The sequence below is a fragment of the Halichoerus grypus genome, chromosome 13 (assembly GCF_964656455.1).
Source record: "Halichoerus grypus chromosome 13, mHalGry1.hap1.1, whole genome shotgun sequence".
NCBI classification, from domain to species: Eukaryota; Metazoa; Chordata; class Mammalia; order Carnivora; family Phocidae; genus Halichoerus; species Halichoerus grypus.
In genome coordinates this window covers 86,384,870-86,401,814 of record NC_135724.1, presented here as the reverse complement: position 1 = coordinate 86,401,814, position 16,945 = coordinate 86,384,870, and the positions used below count along the sequence as shown (strand labels likewise).

The window sequence follows — 16,945 nt, the reverse complement described above, 5'->3', positions numbered from 1 at the left end:
GTGCTGCCAGATGGCTACAGACTTGTGCCCTATGTCACCCTTGCTCATGTGTGTGAGCGTCAGAGCACACGGATGGCGGCGTCTCAGACTCCAGCAACCTGGGGTCCAGATCTGTGATCGTCTATCTGTTGGACAAGTACTCTGGGAGCAGTGTCTTTTAACCAAGATGGCTGAGTAGAGAAATGGCTTCTGGGAATTCTGTATCCTATCAGCACTAGATAGATAACACAAGGTAAAGAGCTGTCAAAGAGAAAGGCAGACGCTAATTACATTGGGAAGGACAGACATTAATCAATAATGTACTACTGCAATAGGGCAGAGGGCTCAGCATAAACTGACCTCAACCGCCATTTTTATAGTGAGCATTTTCAAGGGAAGGAGGGGTGGTGGGGGTTGTACAGGGAATTTCCTGCTGATCTACCAAAAGTAGGAAGTGGGGGCTGGTCCATGTGAAGCCCATTTGGGTTTGCTAACTGGCACTTGCTTATTGAAGTTGGGCTTGAGCCTCCCAGAGACTGGGAGACAAGTGCCCTTTCTTGGGGTGTTGGCTGCAACAGAATACCTTTTTTGGAGCAGCCTTGAATTGTCTCACGCAGCACTTTCCTGGGGGCTGAGGTCATTATAGGGATGTAGCCTTGAGTTGCTAGAAACTATGTTGCTGTGTTTTCAAATCTTTTGATGTGGTGGTGCGGGGGTGGAGGGTAGGCTAAATAAATCTTTTGTGCTGAGAGTCTGCAGTTTTTACAGGCCAAGTTTGAGGGCCACTCAAGAAGAAAGCTCAGAGGAGCCGGGCAGAATTTGGTTAAAGAGAGAATCTTTGTCAGCTACGGATCTGGATTTAAATAATAGCCCTGGGTTTGAATCCTGGCTCCATGACAGACTAGCTGGGCGATGTTGGAAGCCATTTTTCATCTGGTAGAGTTGGTTTCCTCATCTGAGAAATGGGGAGAACAGCACTTCCCCTCCAGGACTGTTGGGGGATTAGATGAGACGATGCACTGCACAGCTTGTAAGAAGCCCGTGGTATACGTGTGTGTTTCGTCTGTGGCTGGAGTCCAGAGGGGGCTAAAGAGCAGGCTGCGCTTCAGTTGATTTAGGCCTGCAGGGGCTCCAGAGTCAAGGCCCAGCTGGGACCAGCTAAGACTGCAACATTTCTCAGACTGTAATGTCCAAAGGAATCACCTGGGGATCTGGTTAAAATGCAGAGTGTAATTCAGGAAGTCTGACAATGCTGCTTGTTCGGGGACCCCATCTGGAGAAGCAAGGGTGAAGCACGTGGCTAGACTCCCCTCACTTGACCCCTGGGAGTGAGGCTGCACCACCACCAGATAGAATAATCGCTACTGGGTATTTAGTACATACTAGGTGCAAGAACCATCCATATATTATTTGAACCCTTACAATAATTGGCCGCTACTTTTTCTCTGCCCATTTTAGAGGTGAGGAGACTGAAGTTCAAAGAGACTTGTTTAAGGTCAATGAATTCGAACCTAAATTCGGGGACTGCAGAGCTCTTTCCACTGTGAGGCATGGATTTTTATGATCTCTGTGGGGCTTCCTGAGAGGTGCTGATTGCCTCACCTAGAAACGGAGGAGGAAAAGGAAGCCCCATTTAGTCTAAGAGGAGCATGTCCTGCCATAAAGAAAGTATATGAATTTTTCCCAATGATTCTACTTTCAAAGCTGGGTAGTTTTGGGAATACGTCCTTACCATGCCTTTCAGGGGCAACCAGCATGGAGCAGAGGGGTCTGCTCTGCGAGCATGGCTGCACGTGTGGCGTGGTGAGCTAGCCGTATGTGCAAATAAGGAGGGCAGCCTGGGCCCAGGGCTGCACCACATTTCCTCCTGCTTCTGAGGCAGAGTAGCTTCCTGTTTATTTATTTTTTATTTTTTTAAAAGGTTTTTATTTTTATTTGACAGAGAGAGAGAGAGCACAAGCAGGGTGAGGGGCAGGCAGAGGGAGAGGGAGAAGCAGGCTCCCTGCTGAGCAAAGAGCCCGATGTGGGACTCGATGCCAGGACCCTGGGATCATGACCCGAGCTGAAGGCAGCCACTTAACCGACTGAGCCACCCAGGCACCCCAGAGTATCTTCCTGTTTAAATGTTGCTTTGGGGGCTCCTGGGTGGCTCAGTCAGTTGAACGTCTGACTCCTGATTTCTGTTCAGGTTACGATCTCAGGGTCATGGGATCGAGCCCCATGTCAGGTTCCACATTCAACAGGGAGTCTGCTTGGGATTCTCTCTCTCCCTCTGCCCCCCCATCCCCTGCTGTCTCTCTCTCTAAATAAATAAATGTTCCTTCGAATTGCCTACCTCACATCTACTGTTTGGGTGGAAAAGAAAAAGCTTCCACTAGATAGAGTCAGTGTCCCAGGATGGATGGGTACTAACTAACCAAATACCTAAAATCTCACCATTCAGTGACTCCAAAGGACACCTTAGTTACCACCTGTTTTAGAGAGCAGGTGGAACTAGATTATTTTCAACATGAAAACACACAATTGGGCTCTAACCAGGAAATGTTGTGGAGTATTGCAAAGCTCAGAGTGTATCTGTCTTCTCAGAGCAAGTGAAAGGATTCTTGCTCAACTTGCTGCTTCTCCCAATGATCTCAGCTCAGTGGCAGGACAACACTAATTCATGTCCAAGTGTTCACATCTCTCCCTGCCGCATCGTGCTAAAAAGAAAGATCATTGTGCTTGCTTCCTTCCTCCCCCTGCTTCACTCTTCTGCCCTTTAAAGATACTTTGCTTTTGTCAGCTCAATTCCTGGCAATGAGTCCACAGACAAAGTGCAATGGAGAGCAAGAGAGAAAGATGAATCTAGAGAAAAAGAGAATTTTTTTTTTTTTTAAATAAGAACGAAGACTTAAGAGCAAGAAAACGAATTGAAAGAAAGAAAAAAAAGACCAACACACACTGTCAGGGAGAAATCTAGGTGGAGAGTTAAATTTTAGTTAATGCTCTGGACAGACTGAGCCACATGGAGGCACAAGTATATTAGGGTTTCAGCACATCCAGTTGATTTTGGTCTGTAGTGCTTGGATGACTCGAAATTGAAGACTGTCTGAAAGCAGCTGCCAAAGGCTAATATGGATATGGAAGACTTCCCTGGAGGATGGGATTTGGCCAGAATCTTGATAGGTAAGATTTCTTTAAGCAGAGAGGGTAGGATGGACCTGGGGAGGATGGGTCCCCAAGACGAAGAGACCACGGGCAGGAAAGCTGCTGGTGAGAGCTGGTGAGCACCACAGATGAACAAACTAAAATAAATAAATCTGTGAACCAATGTGTACTCTATACCAAGACACGCAACCATGCATGCTGGCAGGGACCCAAGCACGTTGCTGCCCACTCTCTCAATGTATATGAATGTCTGTAAGCTAACGAATTTCTCCTTCCTCTCCCCACAACCAAATTTATGGCTTCCCCTTCTTGGCGAACAGCACAGGGTAGAAACATCAGCACCATCTTCCAGCTCTCCTTCACTTTGATCTCCCACAGCAAACCATCAATTCTACCTCTATGTGCTCCCTCCCAGCCAACCCCATTGCTTTCAATGAGGCCCTCGTCATCTCTCATGTCAGATCTCTGCAACTGGCTTGTCTCCTCTCTACAACCAATATTCTATGTCGTCTCCAGAGGATCCCTCAAAGCACATATGCAAACTTGTCACTTCCAGGCTTAAATATCTTGGTTAAGAGAAATGATAAAAATGATACTACAGGGGCTCCTGGGTGGCTCAGTCGTTAAGCATCTGCCTTCGGCTCAGGTCATGATCCCAGGGTCCTGGGATCGAGCCCCACATCTCCCCCACTTGTGCTCTCTCTCTCTCTCAATCAAATAAATAAATAAATAAATAAATAAATAAATAAATAAAATCTTTAAAATAAAAAATATGATACTACAAATGATAGTACAAGACTTACAAGAAAGCTACAGTGATCAAAACAGCCTCATACTGGGACATAAAGAGACAGATTCAGGAAACAGAATATAGTTCAGAAATACTCAACTACTTAAGGGCACTTAGTATACTAAAAGATGGCTTTTCATATTGGGGGGGAGACGAATTAATGAATAAGTGGTGTTAGGTACCCTGAGAAACATCTAAAAAAAAAAAAAAGAATCAGATCTCTAAATCTTTCCTTCTACCAAAATTAATAAAAGAATCACATTTTATAGTTTAAAATGCAAGCAATAAAAATACTAGAAAATAAATAGGTAAACATTCAATAAATTGTGTTGGGAAAACTAGATAACCAGATGCAGAAGAATGAAATTGGACCCCCATCTTACATTGGTCACAAAAATTAACTTGAAATAGAATAAAGACTTAAACATAAGACCTGAAGCCATTGGCAAAGATTATTTTGCATATGACTCCAAAAACACAAGCACCAAAAGCAAAAATTAATAAGTGGGATTACATCAAACTGAAAAGCTTCTGCTCTGTGAAAGAATCAACAAAATGAAAGGGAATGGAATGAGAGAAAATATTTGCAAATTATATATCTAATAAGGGGTTAATATCCAAAAGATATAAAGAACTCGCACAACTCAGTGGCAAAACAAAACAAAAAAAACAACAACAAAAATTCCCTATCCGATTAAAAATATGGACAGAGGAACTGAATAGACATTTTCCCAAAGAAGACACACAAATGGCCATCAGGTACATGGAAAGATGCTCAGCATCACTCATCATCAGGGACATGCAATTCGAAACCACAATGAGATATCATCTCACACCTGTTAGAATGGCTATCATCAAAAAGACAAGAGATAGTGTGGGTGGGTACACGGGGAAAAGGGAATCCTTGTGCACTGTTGATGAGAATGTAAATTGGTTCAACTACTATGGAAAACAACATGAAGTTTCCTCAAAAAATTAAAAATAGAACTGTCATGGGGCACGTGGGTGGCTCAATCAGTTAAGCGTCCAACTCTTGATTTTGGCTCAGGTCATGATCTCTGAGCTCAGTGGGGAGTCTGCTTAGGATTCTCTCTCTCTCTCTCTCCCTCTGCCCCTCCCTCCTGTGCACACACTCTCTCTAAAATAAATAAATAAATCTTAAAAAAAAAAAGAGAGAAAGAACTACCATATGGTTCAGTAATCCTACTTCTGAGTATATATCCAAAGGAAATGAAACCAGGATTTTGAAGAGATATCTGCACTTTCATGTTCACTGTAGCATTATTCACAATAGCTGAGATACAGAAAGAACCCAAGTGTCCAGCAATTGATGGATGGATAAAGAAAATGTATATAAATACAATGGAATATGATTCAGCCATGAGAAAGAAAGAAACCCTGCCTTTTGCAACAATATGGATGAACACTGAGGGCGTTATACTAAGTGAAGTAAGTCAGACAGAAAGATAAATGCTGTATGATCTCTATTATATTTGGAATCTAAAAAAGTCAAACTCAGAAAGGTGGTTACCTGGAGCTAGGTGATGAAAGAAATGGCAAAATATTGGTCAAAGGGTAAAACCTTCTAGTTACAAGATGAATAAGTTCTGGGGGTCTAGTACAGCATGGTGATTACAATGACCAGTATTGCATTTTATACTTAAATACTTGAAAGTTGCTAAGAGAGTATATCTAAAATGTTCTTACCACACACAAGAAGAAATGGTAATTATATAAATAACATGATGGAGGTGTTAGCTAATGCAATGGTGGCCATTATTTTGCAATACGTAAGGGGATCCAACTGTGAACTTACACAATGTTATGTATCAATTATATCTCCATAAAGTTGAAAAATAACAGAAAAATAAGAGACATTTAAAAAATAATCTGAGGGGTGCCTGGGTGACTCAGTCCATTAGGGCATCTGCCTTTGGCTCAGGTCATGATCTCAGGGTCCTGGGATCGAGCCCCGAGTCGGGCTCCCTGTTTGGCGGGGAGTCTGCTTCCCCCTCTCCCTCTGCCCCTCCGCCTGCTTGTGCTCTCTCTCTCATTCTCTCAAATAAATAAATAAAACTTAAAAAAATAAAGAAGAAAATAAAAAATAATCTAAGTGGAAGAGGCTTTCTAGGCATGACATAAAAGCCAGAGACATAAAAGAAAACACTAAACAGGGGCTCCTGGCTGGCTCAGTCAGAAGACCATGCAACTCTTGATCTTGGGGTCATAGGTTCCAGCCCCATGATGGGTGTGGAGATTACTTAAATAAATAAATAAATTAGAGAAAATAAAACACTGGACAACCCCCCTCCCAAAACAACACCAACAAAAAAACCCTTAAGACAAAAACAAAACCAAAAACAGGCATCAACTAAGTAAAAAGATCAAGGACGATTGGCAGAAAATATTTGCACCATATATGAAATGACCAAATGTTAATTGCATTGACATATATATAAAGCACCTACAAATCAAATCAGTTTTAAAGAAACCAACAACAAACCAATGGAAAAATGAGCAAGGTACCTCAACAGTTTGTAGCAGAGGAAGAAGACATGACTTCATGTAAGCAAAGATGTTCAAGCTCAGTCCTGAAAAGGGAAATGCAAATTAATGAGATAGTGAAATGCTATTTTTCACCTATTTGATTAATAAAGCTTAAAAAAACTTAATAAATTGTATTGGTGAGGGTGTGAGGAAACTCATATATGACAGTGCGGGGGGAAGGCATTGTAAATTAATCAAACCTCTATGGAGGATAATACAGCAATATCTACAGTTAACCCTTGAACAATGCAGGGGTTAGGGGCACTGGGGATAACAAAATACCCCCATGCAGTCAAAAATCCACATGCAACTTTTGACCCCCAAAAACTTAACTACTAATAGCCTATTGTTAACCAGAAGACTTACTGATTGCATGCATAAACAGTCAATTAACACACATTTTGTGTAATATATGTATTATGTACTGCATTCGTACAATAAAGTAGGCTGGAGAAATGAAAATGTTAAGAAAATAAGGAAAAGAAAATATATTTACAGTCCTGTAAACAATTTGCAAGGAAGTAGACCTGCACAGTTCAAACCCGTATTGTTCAAGAGCCAACGTATAATTAATGTTGTAAGTATCCTTTGATTTAGCAGCTGTTTCTATGAGTTTCCCAAGTAAGTCAAGGATATAGACTGTTTATAATGGCAAAAGGTTGGACACTGTTTATAATGGCAAAAGGTTGGACACAACCTAAAAGCCCATCCACAAGAAATTCATTAAATAAAAATGGTACATGAATCCAATGGAATTCTATGTAACAGTTAAAGAGAATGGGGACACTTTTATTGTGTGCTGGTGCAGAACCATCTCCCAGACACATTATTAAGTGAACAAAGCAAGATGTCTTGGGGAAGGGGAAGTGGGGGCTGAGTGCTGCATTTAGAAAAGAGGGAGGTTCATTTTTCAGTTTATCTCTGCCCCTGATCTCCAAACCTACTGCCCCTTCTTCGGGGCACACATCTCATTTTCCAGACTCCCTTACACGGAGGAATGGCCAAGTGACTGAAGACCCAATGAAACAGGCTCAGACACAAAAACTTCCCCTGTGCCATCCTTAATGCTCTTTTCTCCTCTGGTTGTCTGAAATGACACCGAGCTCCACCGTGACTTTGGGAATCAGGTATTAACCTCAGAGTCATACTCGGAAAAGAGCCTGGGTCCGGGGGCTCCTGCCTGGAGGGGAACATCTGTGTGAGACACAACGTGAGCAGGGACTTTATTGTATGTAGTCACTGGAATTTGGTGGCATATCTGCTATAGCAGCTCTGTTAATTATTTTGTTATCCTTTTGCTATCACATCAGCTCTTTAAGGCAAAACAAAACACACACACACACACACCCCACACATACCTCACATACCATGTGCGTCTCCTTCAGACCTTAGAACACCTTTGTCTGGTACTTAATACCCGGCATTGGTCAACCTCTTCAGCCTTAGCTCCCGTGGCTGGAGCCTCAGTAGTAAAAACCCATACACTTGCTGCCTAGATCTGCCCCTTTCCTCTGCTCCTCTTCTGTCAAAACACAGCCCAGATCTTCCTGCCAGGTTTCTTCACCTCCTCCTCGGACTTTTGCTGATATTACCTGGTTGAAATGCACACAGCTGACCTTGTATCCATCCTCCTTCCTAGGCGAACCTGCTGATTCCTCCCTGTCTCCCCAGTGTCCAGCTCCGGGATGTTCCCGGAATTAAACAGTTTGCAAGATCCTTGTCCCCACCCCTGCTCTCTTGTAGTCCATTAGCCACAGAATGAGAAACCAGTGAGTTTAAGATGCAAATCAAGCAAGCCATCCTTCTGTGAACTCCTCACCACTCTGTGTGAGATCTTCCGAAGACAATTCAGGTCTCACCTGTCACTTCCTGACCAAAGGATTTAAAAGCAGTGCTCTCTGCTCCAACTGTGTCTTCACCCTATTCGGTATCTTCACATTCCTTACCACTCTCCGAAATTACCTCGTGTTTAGTTTAAGGTCGGCCTCCCTCACTAGAGTGTAAGCCCGCGTAAGTCAGGGCCAGGGTTGCTCCGGGTCAGGCCTGTCCACATTAGGGTTCAGGCACACACACAGAATTCGCGAGGTCGGGTTATTGCGTATACCCGGTGCGCCACGCGGGGGGCGGTAGCGGGGCACAAAGGGGAGCCGAGCGGGAGCAGCCCAGGGCCGGGGGCCGCAGTGGGCGCCGCCGGGCAGCTCCGCCCGAGACCCCGGGGGAGGTGGCGGGCACGCCCCCTGCGCCCCGCCCCGCGCCAGCCCATTGGCGGCCGCGCCAGGGGCGGGGAGAGGTCGCGGTCGCTGTGACCCCCACAGCAGCGCCAGCCGGCGGCCGGGCACACACGGTCCTGCACGCCCGCGCCCTCCGCAGCATGTTGCGCGCCGCTGCGCTCGCCGCCGCTGGCCTCGGGCCCCGCGTAGGCCGCCGTCTGCTGTCGGCCGCCGCCACCCACGCGGTGCCGGCCCCCAACCAGCAGCCTGAAGTCTTCTACAACCAGGTGAGGCCGCCGGCCCCGGGGCTTTGTTCTCTCGGGGGAAAGGAGCCCGCCGGGTGGGAAGGCCTTGGGTCTCTTTGGGCCCCAGTTTACCCACCTGGGGCTCGAGAGGTTTGCTGCGTTTGGGCTTTACGCACACCTTCCCTTTCTTCCCGCGAGCATTTTGGCCCCTTCACCGCCGCTGACAACCCCTGTTCCATTCTCCGGCTGTGACTTGGGCCGCGTATTTGTTCTCGTCCGGCCGCCGGCCGTTTTCCTGCGCCCGCTCTCGGGGTTCCATTCTCCGCCCCTCGGCCTCTTAGTCACCGCAGTGTCTGCAGAGGGCTTTCACTATCACCCACCCAGACGAGATTTCCATCAGAGTCCGGCTTAGCGGGACCTTTTCTGTCTTTTCCTTAGTCATTTCTTATCCCTTCATTCTTGCCCACGTCCAAGGAAGTCCAAAAGGAAAAACAAGAAAAGGAGGGGGCCTTCTCAGCTGAAGTTCACCCATTCGCTAAGGAAAAGGCCAAGGCCCCTCGGCCGGGAGCGCCCACGTCCACTGCTGGGAACGGGGAAAGGGTGCGGGGCCTTCCGCCTCCGGGGCGCCATCCGCAAATGGTGTCCGCGCCCTCCAAGGATCAGGTTTTCTTCCAGCAAACCAAGGAGGGGCTTTCCAGGATCATACCGATTCCCAGAGGCCAATTTCTTGCTCAAGCAGGACTTTGGAATAGTCTCTCTTTTGTTCTTTGAGTTTGGGTAAGGCGCTGGAATTCACAGAGAAGGAAATCGTTGTGAAAAGAGTTCGTTTTGTATGTGCAACAAATTGCCCTTCTGTGAGCTTACGATTTCCTCTTCTGTAAAGTGGGAAGTGGGTGAGTCAGCCAGCACGGGGCCTGGTACACTTGGTGAGCACTTAACAGCAGTAACAGCTATTCTCGGTGCACCTGGCACCATTCTGTTTTGTTGTTTCATCCTTACAACAGCCCAGTGAGGTGGGCACTGTGATCATCTCCATCATTATAGATGAACAGCCTGAGTTACAGAGAGGTTTCGTGAGTTGCCCAAAGATTGAAGCCAGTGGCAAAGTTGGGGTTCACATCTAGACTCCCAAAAGAAAGCCTCTAATCAGAACATTCTGTGCTACTATTGATGCAACTCGGGGTTGGAATAGAGGGGTCACTGCTGATTTAGGATGCCATAGAGCTGATCCCTGGCCGACTACTTTCAACAGTGGACCTGCTTGTCTGGCCCAGAGCTGGGCTGCAAAGATGCACACAGGTGGTGGGTAAAGGCACATCTGTGTGATTGTAAGGAGTTACAAATGGTCATTTGCGAGGGAATAAAAACAAAAGATAAAATTTCCTTTGGGTAACACAAGCCCCAAATGCAGCAGTTGTTGTTCTTTTGGTAGGCTGCTTAATGAGTTCATGCTTGGAAGACTTGAACATCAGAAAAATCACACAGAAATATCCTTAAGGGAAAGGTGTCAGCACCCCAAGCCTTTGTGGACACAAGATGTAATTAAGATCTTTCTCCTTTGTGGTCACATGGAAGTGAGGAAATGGCATCCAAACGTTAAGTGTCTTGTAGATAGCGTGAGTCCTGCTCTCCAGACTTAGTCTGGGGATGTGAGTTGGAGAGGAGTGCAGTGTCCCTGCAGCTTCTTTCCTTTATCACATTTTTTGAGATCATAAAAGTAACAGTTGCTCACTGTAAAAATACAGAGTACTGTAAAACTGCCCCCCATCCCCCATTGCACTACCTCCAAGAGCACTGTTAACAGGAGGTCCGTGATCTTGCATTTTCTGTGTGTGTGTGTGTGTGTGCGCGCACGCAAGCATGCACCAGATTTTTTTTTTGCATAAATGCGATACTAGCACTTACTGTTTGAAACACTGTCTCATTGAACAATGTATGTGAGTTACCTTTCTCAGTCAGTACATTCATATCTTTTTTATTCTTTCCAAGGTTGCAATGCATCGCACCATGTTGGAACTGACACTTCTTAAAGTTCCTTGGGCTGTTTTCAGTGTTGCTTTGTTGGTAATCCTGCTGGCAAGCATGCCAAAGCCTAATCTGAATATTTTGAGTCTCTAGGAGCCAAGGGCTCTAGGAACAAACTAGATCATATTCCTGGACATTTCCTGGGGTGTTACTGGGTCCTTGAAGTTCAATGAACATTCTGGAGTTGAGCTTCCCAAAAAGGAGCTCTTCCAATAGGCTTTGAAGTTGCTTCTGCAGGCTAGGTTTTCTTGCCAAGGGCATTTGCCGGTGTGTGTGGGCTTTTGGGGAACGTCACACTTCAGGCTTGTTGGGTCTCACCTGGATGGGTGGGAGGGGTGCAGGCAACAGGTCTTCTCCTTCCTACTTCCTTCTCTAAATCCAAAAGAGGTTGAGGGGGCTGGTTTGGTCCACCTTCCTGGGGTCCTCTTGCCTCTACTTGTCTTGGGTGAGGCCGCAGGGTGGGGTAAACTTATTGGATGGGTTAGGAAGATTTCAGGACATGTTCTTCTCCCCCCACTCAAAAGCAGGGACCTGTAGGGGGAGCTGATGATGGCCAAGCTTCTTGAAGATCAACATTTCTTATCCTTGGTGATTTCAGGGCCACACCTCTGTCAACAAACTGATTTTCATTTTTCATTCTGTTTTTCTTTCCTGACTTGGAGAGTAATTAAGATCTAGAAAGACAACTCAAAGGAAAACCCAAGGGACTGTGGCTTCAGCAAAGTAACCTCTCTGGATGAATGTGACTAATACTTTCATCTGCAGCATCACCAATTCATGTTGGTTGATAATAAATACCCCGAGTTAAGCTTTGCTGATTTTATTTTATTTTATTTTTTAAAGATTCTATTTATTCATTTGACAGAGAGAGAGAGGGAACACAACAAGCAGGGGCAGTGGGAGAGGGAGAAGCAGGCTTCCCGCTGAGCAGGGAGCGTGATGCGGGGCTCGATCCCAGGACCCCGGCATCATGACCCGAGCCAAGGGCAAATGCTTAACGACTAAGCCACCCAGGTGCCCCAAGCCCTGCTGATTTTATTTTATTTTATTTATTTATTTTTTTAAAGATTTTATTTATTTATTTGAGAGAGAGAGAATGAGAGAGAGCACATGAGAAGGGGGAGGGTCAGATGGAGAAGCAGACTCCCTGCCGAGCAGGGAGCCCGATGCGGGACTCTATCCAGGGACTCCAGGATCATGACCTGAGCCGAAGGCAGTCGCTTAACCAACTGAGCCACCCAGGCGCCCAGCCCTGCTGATTTTAAAAGCTCCTGAAGTTAAGCCCTACTGGTTTTCAAAGCCAGGTATTATGGGGACTTGTCTTCCCAATGTGAGTCCCCAGTGCCTGGTGTGCCTAGTGTAGGGTCTGATCTCTTGCATTTGCTTCTCCACACTTGTGGTGTCCCTCCCCTTTGTGGTTAGTCTTGCCAGGGGTTTGGTTCCCAACTGTGCCTTTGACCTTCCTACCCTTTTCAGTGTGGCCTCCTGTCCATGATGAACTGTGGAAGGTCTGTTCTACCAATCTTCAGGTCATTTTCAGAGTTCATTGCACAGATGTAACTGTTATCTTGGTATGTCTGTGGGACAAGGTGAGCTCAGGATCCTCCCACTGTGCCATCTTCCTGACTCCCACGTTGGTTGATAATAATAATGAACACCAGAATATTGTTAGAGACCACGTTGCACTCTGGACTCAGACTGCCTGCCGCTCATTGACGTTGACTTGGGCAGGTTCATTCATTCAACAGACATTTCCTGAGTACTCCCAGTTCCAATGAACAAAACAGACAGGAATCCCTGCCTGTGGGAAGTTTGTGGCCTGGATAGTAGAGACAGACAAGTAAGTGAAATGCATAGTATGGCCAAGGCAATCAGCGCTATGGAGAAGAACAAAGCAGGGAAGAGGGGGATACGGAGGGTGGTATAATTATTTAACTCTGTACCTCAGCTACCACATCTGTAAAATGGGGTAAAAATCCCATCTACATCCTAGGGTTGCTGTGAGGCTGGAGTGAGTTCATCCTTATACCGCCCTTAGAAAGTGTCTGGCTCATGGCTGTGGGGGGTGTCCATGTTCACGCAGCCTTAAGTAAAAGCTGGGGTAACAGTGATGCTGTTGAGCTTACGAGATAATGGTGATGTAACTCCATTATGTGGGTGCTGTTGTAGTTGTAATTTGTTTCCTGAAGGGGTGAGCTAGGTTCTGGTAAAGTTGAATGGGAGTTTGGGGTGGTGAATTCAATGTGTGTCTCTATTCTTAGCTTCTTGACCACAGCACTCAGGAACTAAAGAGAGAACTGACAAAAAGGAAATTAAGAAAGGATCTCCCTGTATAGAATTTTCTGGTTACAATATTAATACGTCCTCAGTACCAAAAGTCAAGCATTACAGAAGTCTGTGAGGTAGAAACGCACTGGAAATATATATCGGCATGCACAGATGTTCATTGCCCCGTAGTTTACATTAGCAAAAACCTAGGAAGCCACCTTGCCATCCATGGGGAAATCGAAGAACAACGTGTACTGAGGTTATAGGAAGGAATAATTCAGTGCATGCAGTAGTTACAGGCATTAGCTGGAGCTATATGAATAATGGGTCTCAAAAACAATGTGTCAAGGCAGGAAAGGGTCTGGCATTCTGCAGATATGAAACTAATTAAACTACGCAAACAAACTCTTACACTGCATGTGAGTAGACCTATCTCTATATAAAATGTATACAAGTGTACTGGAAGGAATATGCGCATTGGTGTGAGGGTGCTGAGTGCCTTGGGGAGGGGGGTGCTGCATAGAGAATCTGTTTGCAGGTAGTAATTAAAGGGAACTTTATTTAAATGTTTTATTTCATTAAAGCTAAGTAACCTGTAAGCAAATTTAAAAAGAAAAAAGAAAGTGACAGGCCTCTGATATCCCACACCTGCAGGTAATCACTGCTAACAGGTAGTACATACAGAAGAGAAATTTGATTTTCCTTGGGAGATTCTTACATAATGAGCCAAAACTTATGTTGGATTAAGCAGTGGTTTGAAGTGGCTTTGGGCTGAATGAATCACGTGAAATATCCCCATACTGACCATACTGGTTTTATTGCTTGTGAAAGAGTTTTAAGATCCTCTGTAGAAATAATAGATTCAGGTAACCCAGAGAATCAGAGGATTTCACCAGACCCCCCTTGGTACCTCTACTTCTAACAATATATTCTATTATAAATGAACACAAATGCCTTTCATTACCTCCTGCCTCCCCAGAATCTCTGTATCTCTGGAAACACACAGAGTTACAGCGGACTGGGCTCTAAGAAGGTTTGTGGTGTTGAGGTCAGGTGGAAAGGACAGATGTGTGTGCTGTGGACATGCGTACAGGTCCCCTGATCGAATAATTGTGATTACTGATCACTTAGGAACTGGCAGGCCCTGTGCTGAGGATGTATAACTACATTTTCCCTTTTATCCCTCCAACAACTGTATGAAGCAGGTATTGTAGCTGTTACAGATGAGGGGAACTGAGGCTCAGGGAGGTCACATTAAGTAGCAAGTATGAAACCAGGGTTCAACTCTGACGTGTGTGCCCTTAGCCACATTCTGTGCTACCTCATGACCAGGCCCTATGGTCAAAAGAGGATGTCCGTTTTTTTATTTTTTTAAGATGTATTTATTGGGACCGTCGGGTGGCTCAGTCAGTTAAGCATCTGCCTTCAGCTCAGGTCATGATCCTGGGGTCCTGGGATGGAGTCCCGCATTGGTCTCCCTGCTCAGTGGGGAGCCTGCTTCTACCTCTCCCCCTGCCTGCCTCTCCCCCTGTTTGTGTGCCTGTTCCCTCTCTGACAAATTAATAAAAATCTTTTTAAAAAAGATTATTTACTTGAGAGAGAGAGAGGTGGGGAAGGGCAGAGAGAATCTCCAAACAGACTCCCCACTGAGTGTGGAACCCAACGTGGGGCTCCATCTCACAACCCTGAGATCATGACCTGAGCCGAAGAGTCGGATGCTCAACCAACTGAACCACCCAGGCGCCTGAAGGATGTAAATATTTAGGGGACTACTGAACTTAAACATTTGAAATCAGAAGGGAGGAGCCGTGTTTCTTTTTTCTTTCTTTTTTTTTTTTTAAAGATTTTATTTATCTGAGAGAGAGAGAAAGAGCACGGGTAGGGGGAGCAGCAGAGGGAGAGGGAGAAGCAGACTCCCCGCTGAACAGAGAGCCCGATGCGGAGCTCGATCCCAGGAGTCCGGGATCATGACCTGAGCCGAAGGCAGACGCTTAACGACTGAGCCACCCAGGCGCCCCAGAGGAGCTGTGTTTCTGTTCACATGTGTATTCCCAGCCCTAGCACCGAGATCAGAAATATGATTGCTGCTCAGTAAATATTTATTGAAGGCATGAATTGTTGCCATTTATGAAACCATGTTTATAATTTTGTGTTCCAGTAGCAAGGAATGGGAACACAGTATTTCCACGCAGAAGGGGCTTTTTCAAAGAATTTGGGAGTTAACATGAATAAGAATGTGAAGACATGAGGGAGGGCTAAAAGTACCCAAGGGAAGTGACTGCAGCGAGGCAGAGGTTGCCGAAGGAGAAGCCCAGAGAACATAAACACATTGAAAGCATGACTGCCAGGCAAGCAGTCCACGGTAGAACGCAACTTCCCATGGTGAATGTGGTGAAAAATCCAGGAATGCAGAGTGAAAGGCCCTGGGTGCTGAGGAGAGGAGGCGAGGGCTCTGGTCAAGTGCCAGAATGTCTCCAGCAAGCCTGGGGGAGGTGGCTGCCTTTGGCCTTACTACTAAACTAACCCTGAGATTTAGGGAGCCTGATGAGGGACTCCATCCCAGGACCCTGATATCATGACCTGAGCCAAAGGCAGACGCTTAACGACTGAGCCACCCAGGCGCCCCCCCCCCCGCTTTTTTTCAAAGATTTTATTTATTTGAGAGGGAGAGAGTATGAGAGAGACAGAACACGAGCAGGGGGAGGAGCAGAGAGTGATGGTGAAGCAGGCTCTCCGCTGAGCAGAGAGTCCGAAGATGGGAAGGTGGGGCTCGATCCCAAGGACCTGGGATCATGACTGAGCCTAAGGCAGAGGCTTAATGACTGAGCCACCCAGGGCCCCACAAATCCCCAATTCTATCATGCATCAAAGCTTGAATTAAAATCTTTCTAGAGTGCATCCTGTCTGCCAAATTGGAGCTACTGAACACCACTGAACCTGTTTTTGGAGACCTTGCACAGATGATGACTGTCCAGTGCCTTGGGGTGGGGGTGGCACTGGAATGTCGCTCTGTCCTCGCCTTGGTTAGGCCTCCTCCCTGGGGTCCGCAGCTTCTAGGCACCCACCACACCACCCAAGTGTCTGGAGGCAGCCCAAGGATCACGTTACCCTCTAACTCAGCAGTTTTCTGATATTTATACGGTCATCTGTCCCAAGTTCGCAAAGATGCGCATCCTAGGCTGTTTGCTGCAGCAGTGCTGTCAGGAATAGTGAAATCCATCCTAAAAGGGGACGTGTGGGAAATGCTTATACCAGATTTGAGGCTGGGAAAGTGACCCCTGGTAGACCCTTTCCTAACCAGCTCCTTCCTGTGCCACCTGGTCCCACGGACACCGCCACAGCATGGCACACTTACTTCCCCCGAAGCCCGGAGCATACACCTGGAGCCCTCACTTGCCGTCTGGGTACTGCGGTGGTTCTCACTACAGAGTGAGGTGAAGTGCCATGCCCCATGTGACACAACTAGGATCACAGGAGCCCTGGATTCATCCAGGTGCTCGTCTGGACCCTGCTCTTGACCACAGAGCCAGGCCAGCCCTCCCTGGGCTCTGCTGGCCCCAAAATCTTTGGCCCTGGCCAAACTTCCGACTTTGCTTGGTGGCTTGGTCTTGTTTGTGGTTCTAGACTCTGGCCCAGAGTAACTGAAGATAACCCCCCAGGGTCCTGAGCCAGAGCCAGGCCATGTTGGGATGCTGGGGCCAAGGAAAGCCCTTGAGGAAGGAAGGCAGAGTGGC

General features: G+C 46.3%; 2 protein-coding genes across 7 annotated transcripts in view; one reads left to right on the top strand and one right to left on the bottom strand.

Annotated features, from left to right (window-relative positions):
- Positions 1 to 16,945, bottom strand: part of BRAP (BRCA1 associated protein) — a 94,908-nt gene that overhangs the window by 76,379 nt on the left and 1,584 nt on the right. For 2 of the 6 annotated variants that reach the window (XM_078060960.1, XM_078060963.1), the window contains exon 2: positions 6,443 to 6,507. The gene's annotated coding sequence lies outside the window, so the exon portion shown is untranslated. Of the gene's footprint in view, positions 1 to 6,442; positions 6,508 to 8,322; positions 8,624 to 9,054; positions 9,610 to 16,945 lie in introns of those variants that run through there. The other 4 variants (XM_078060959.1, XM_078060962.1, XM_078060961.1 and 1 more) reach the window with 4 other exon arrangements.
- Positions 8,754 to 16,945, top strand: part of ALDH2 (aldehyde dehydrogenase 2 family member) — a 28,966-nt gene continuing 20,774 nt past the window's right edge. Inside the window, exon 1 of the mRNA XM_036076617.2 lies at positions 8,754 to 8,960. Within this exon, the coding sequence (XP_035932510.2) occupies positions 8,835 to 8,960 (126 nt within the window). The 5' untranslated portion in view covers positions 8,754 to 8,834. The remainder of the gene's footprint in view (positions 8,961 to 16,945) is intronic.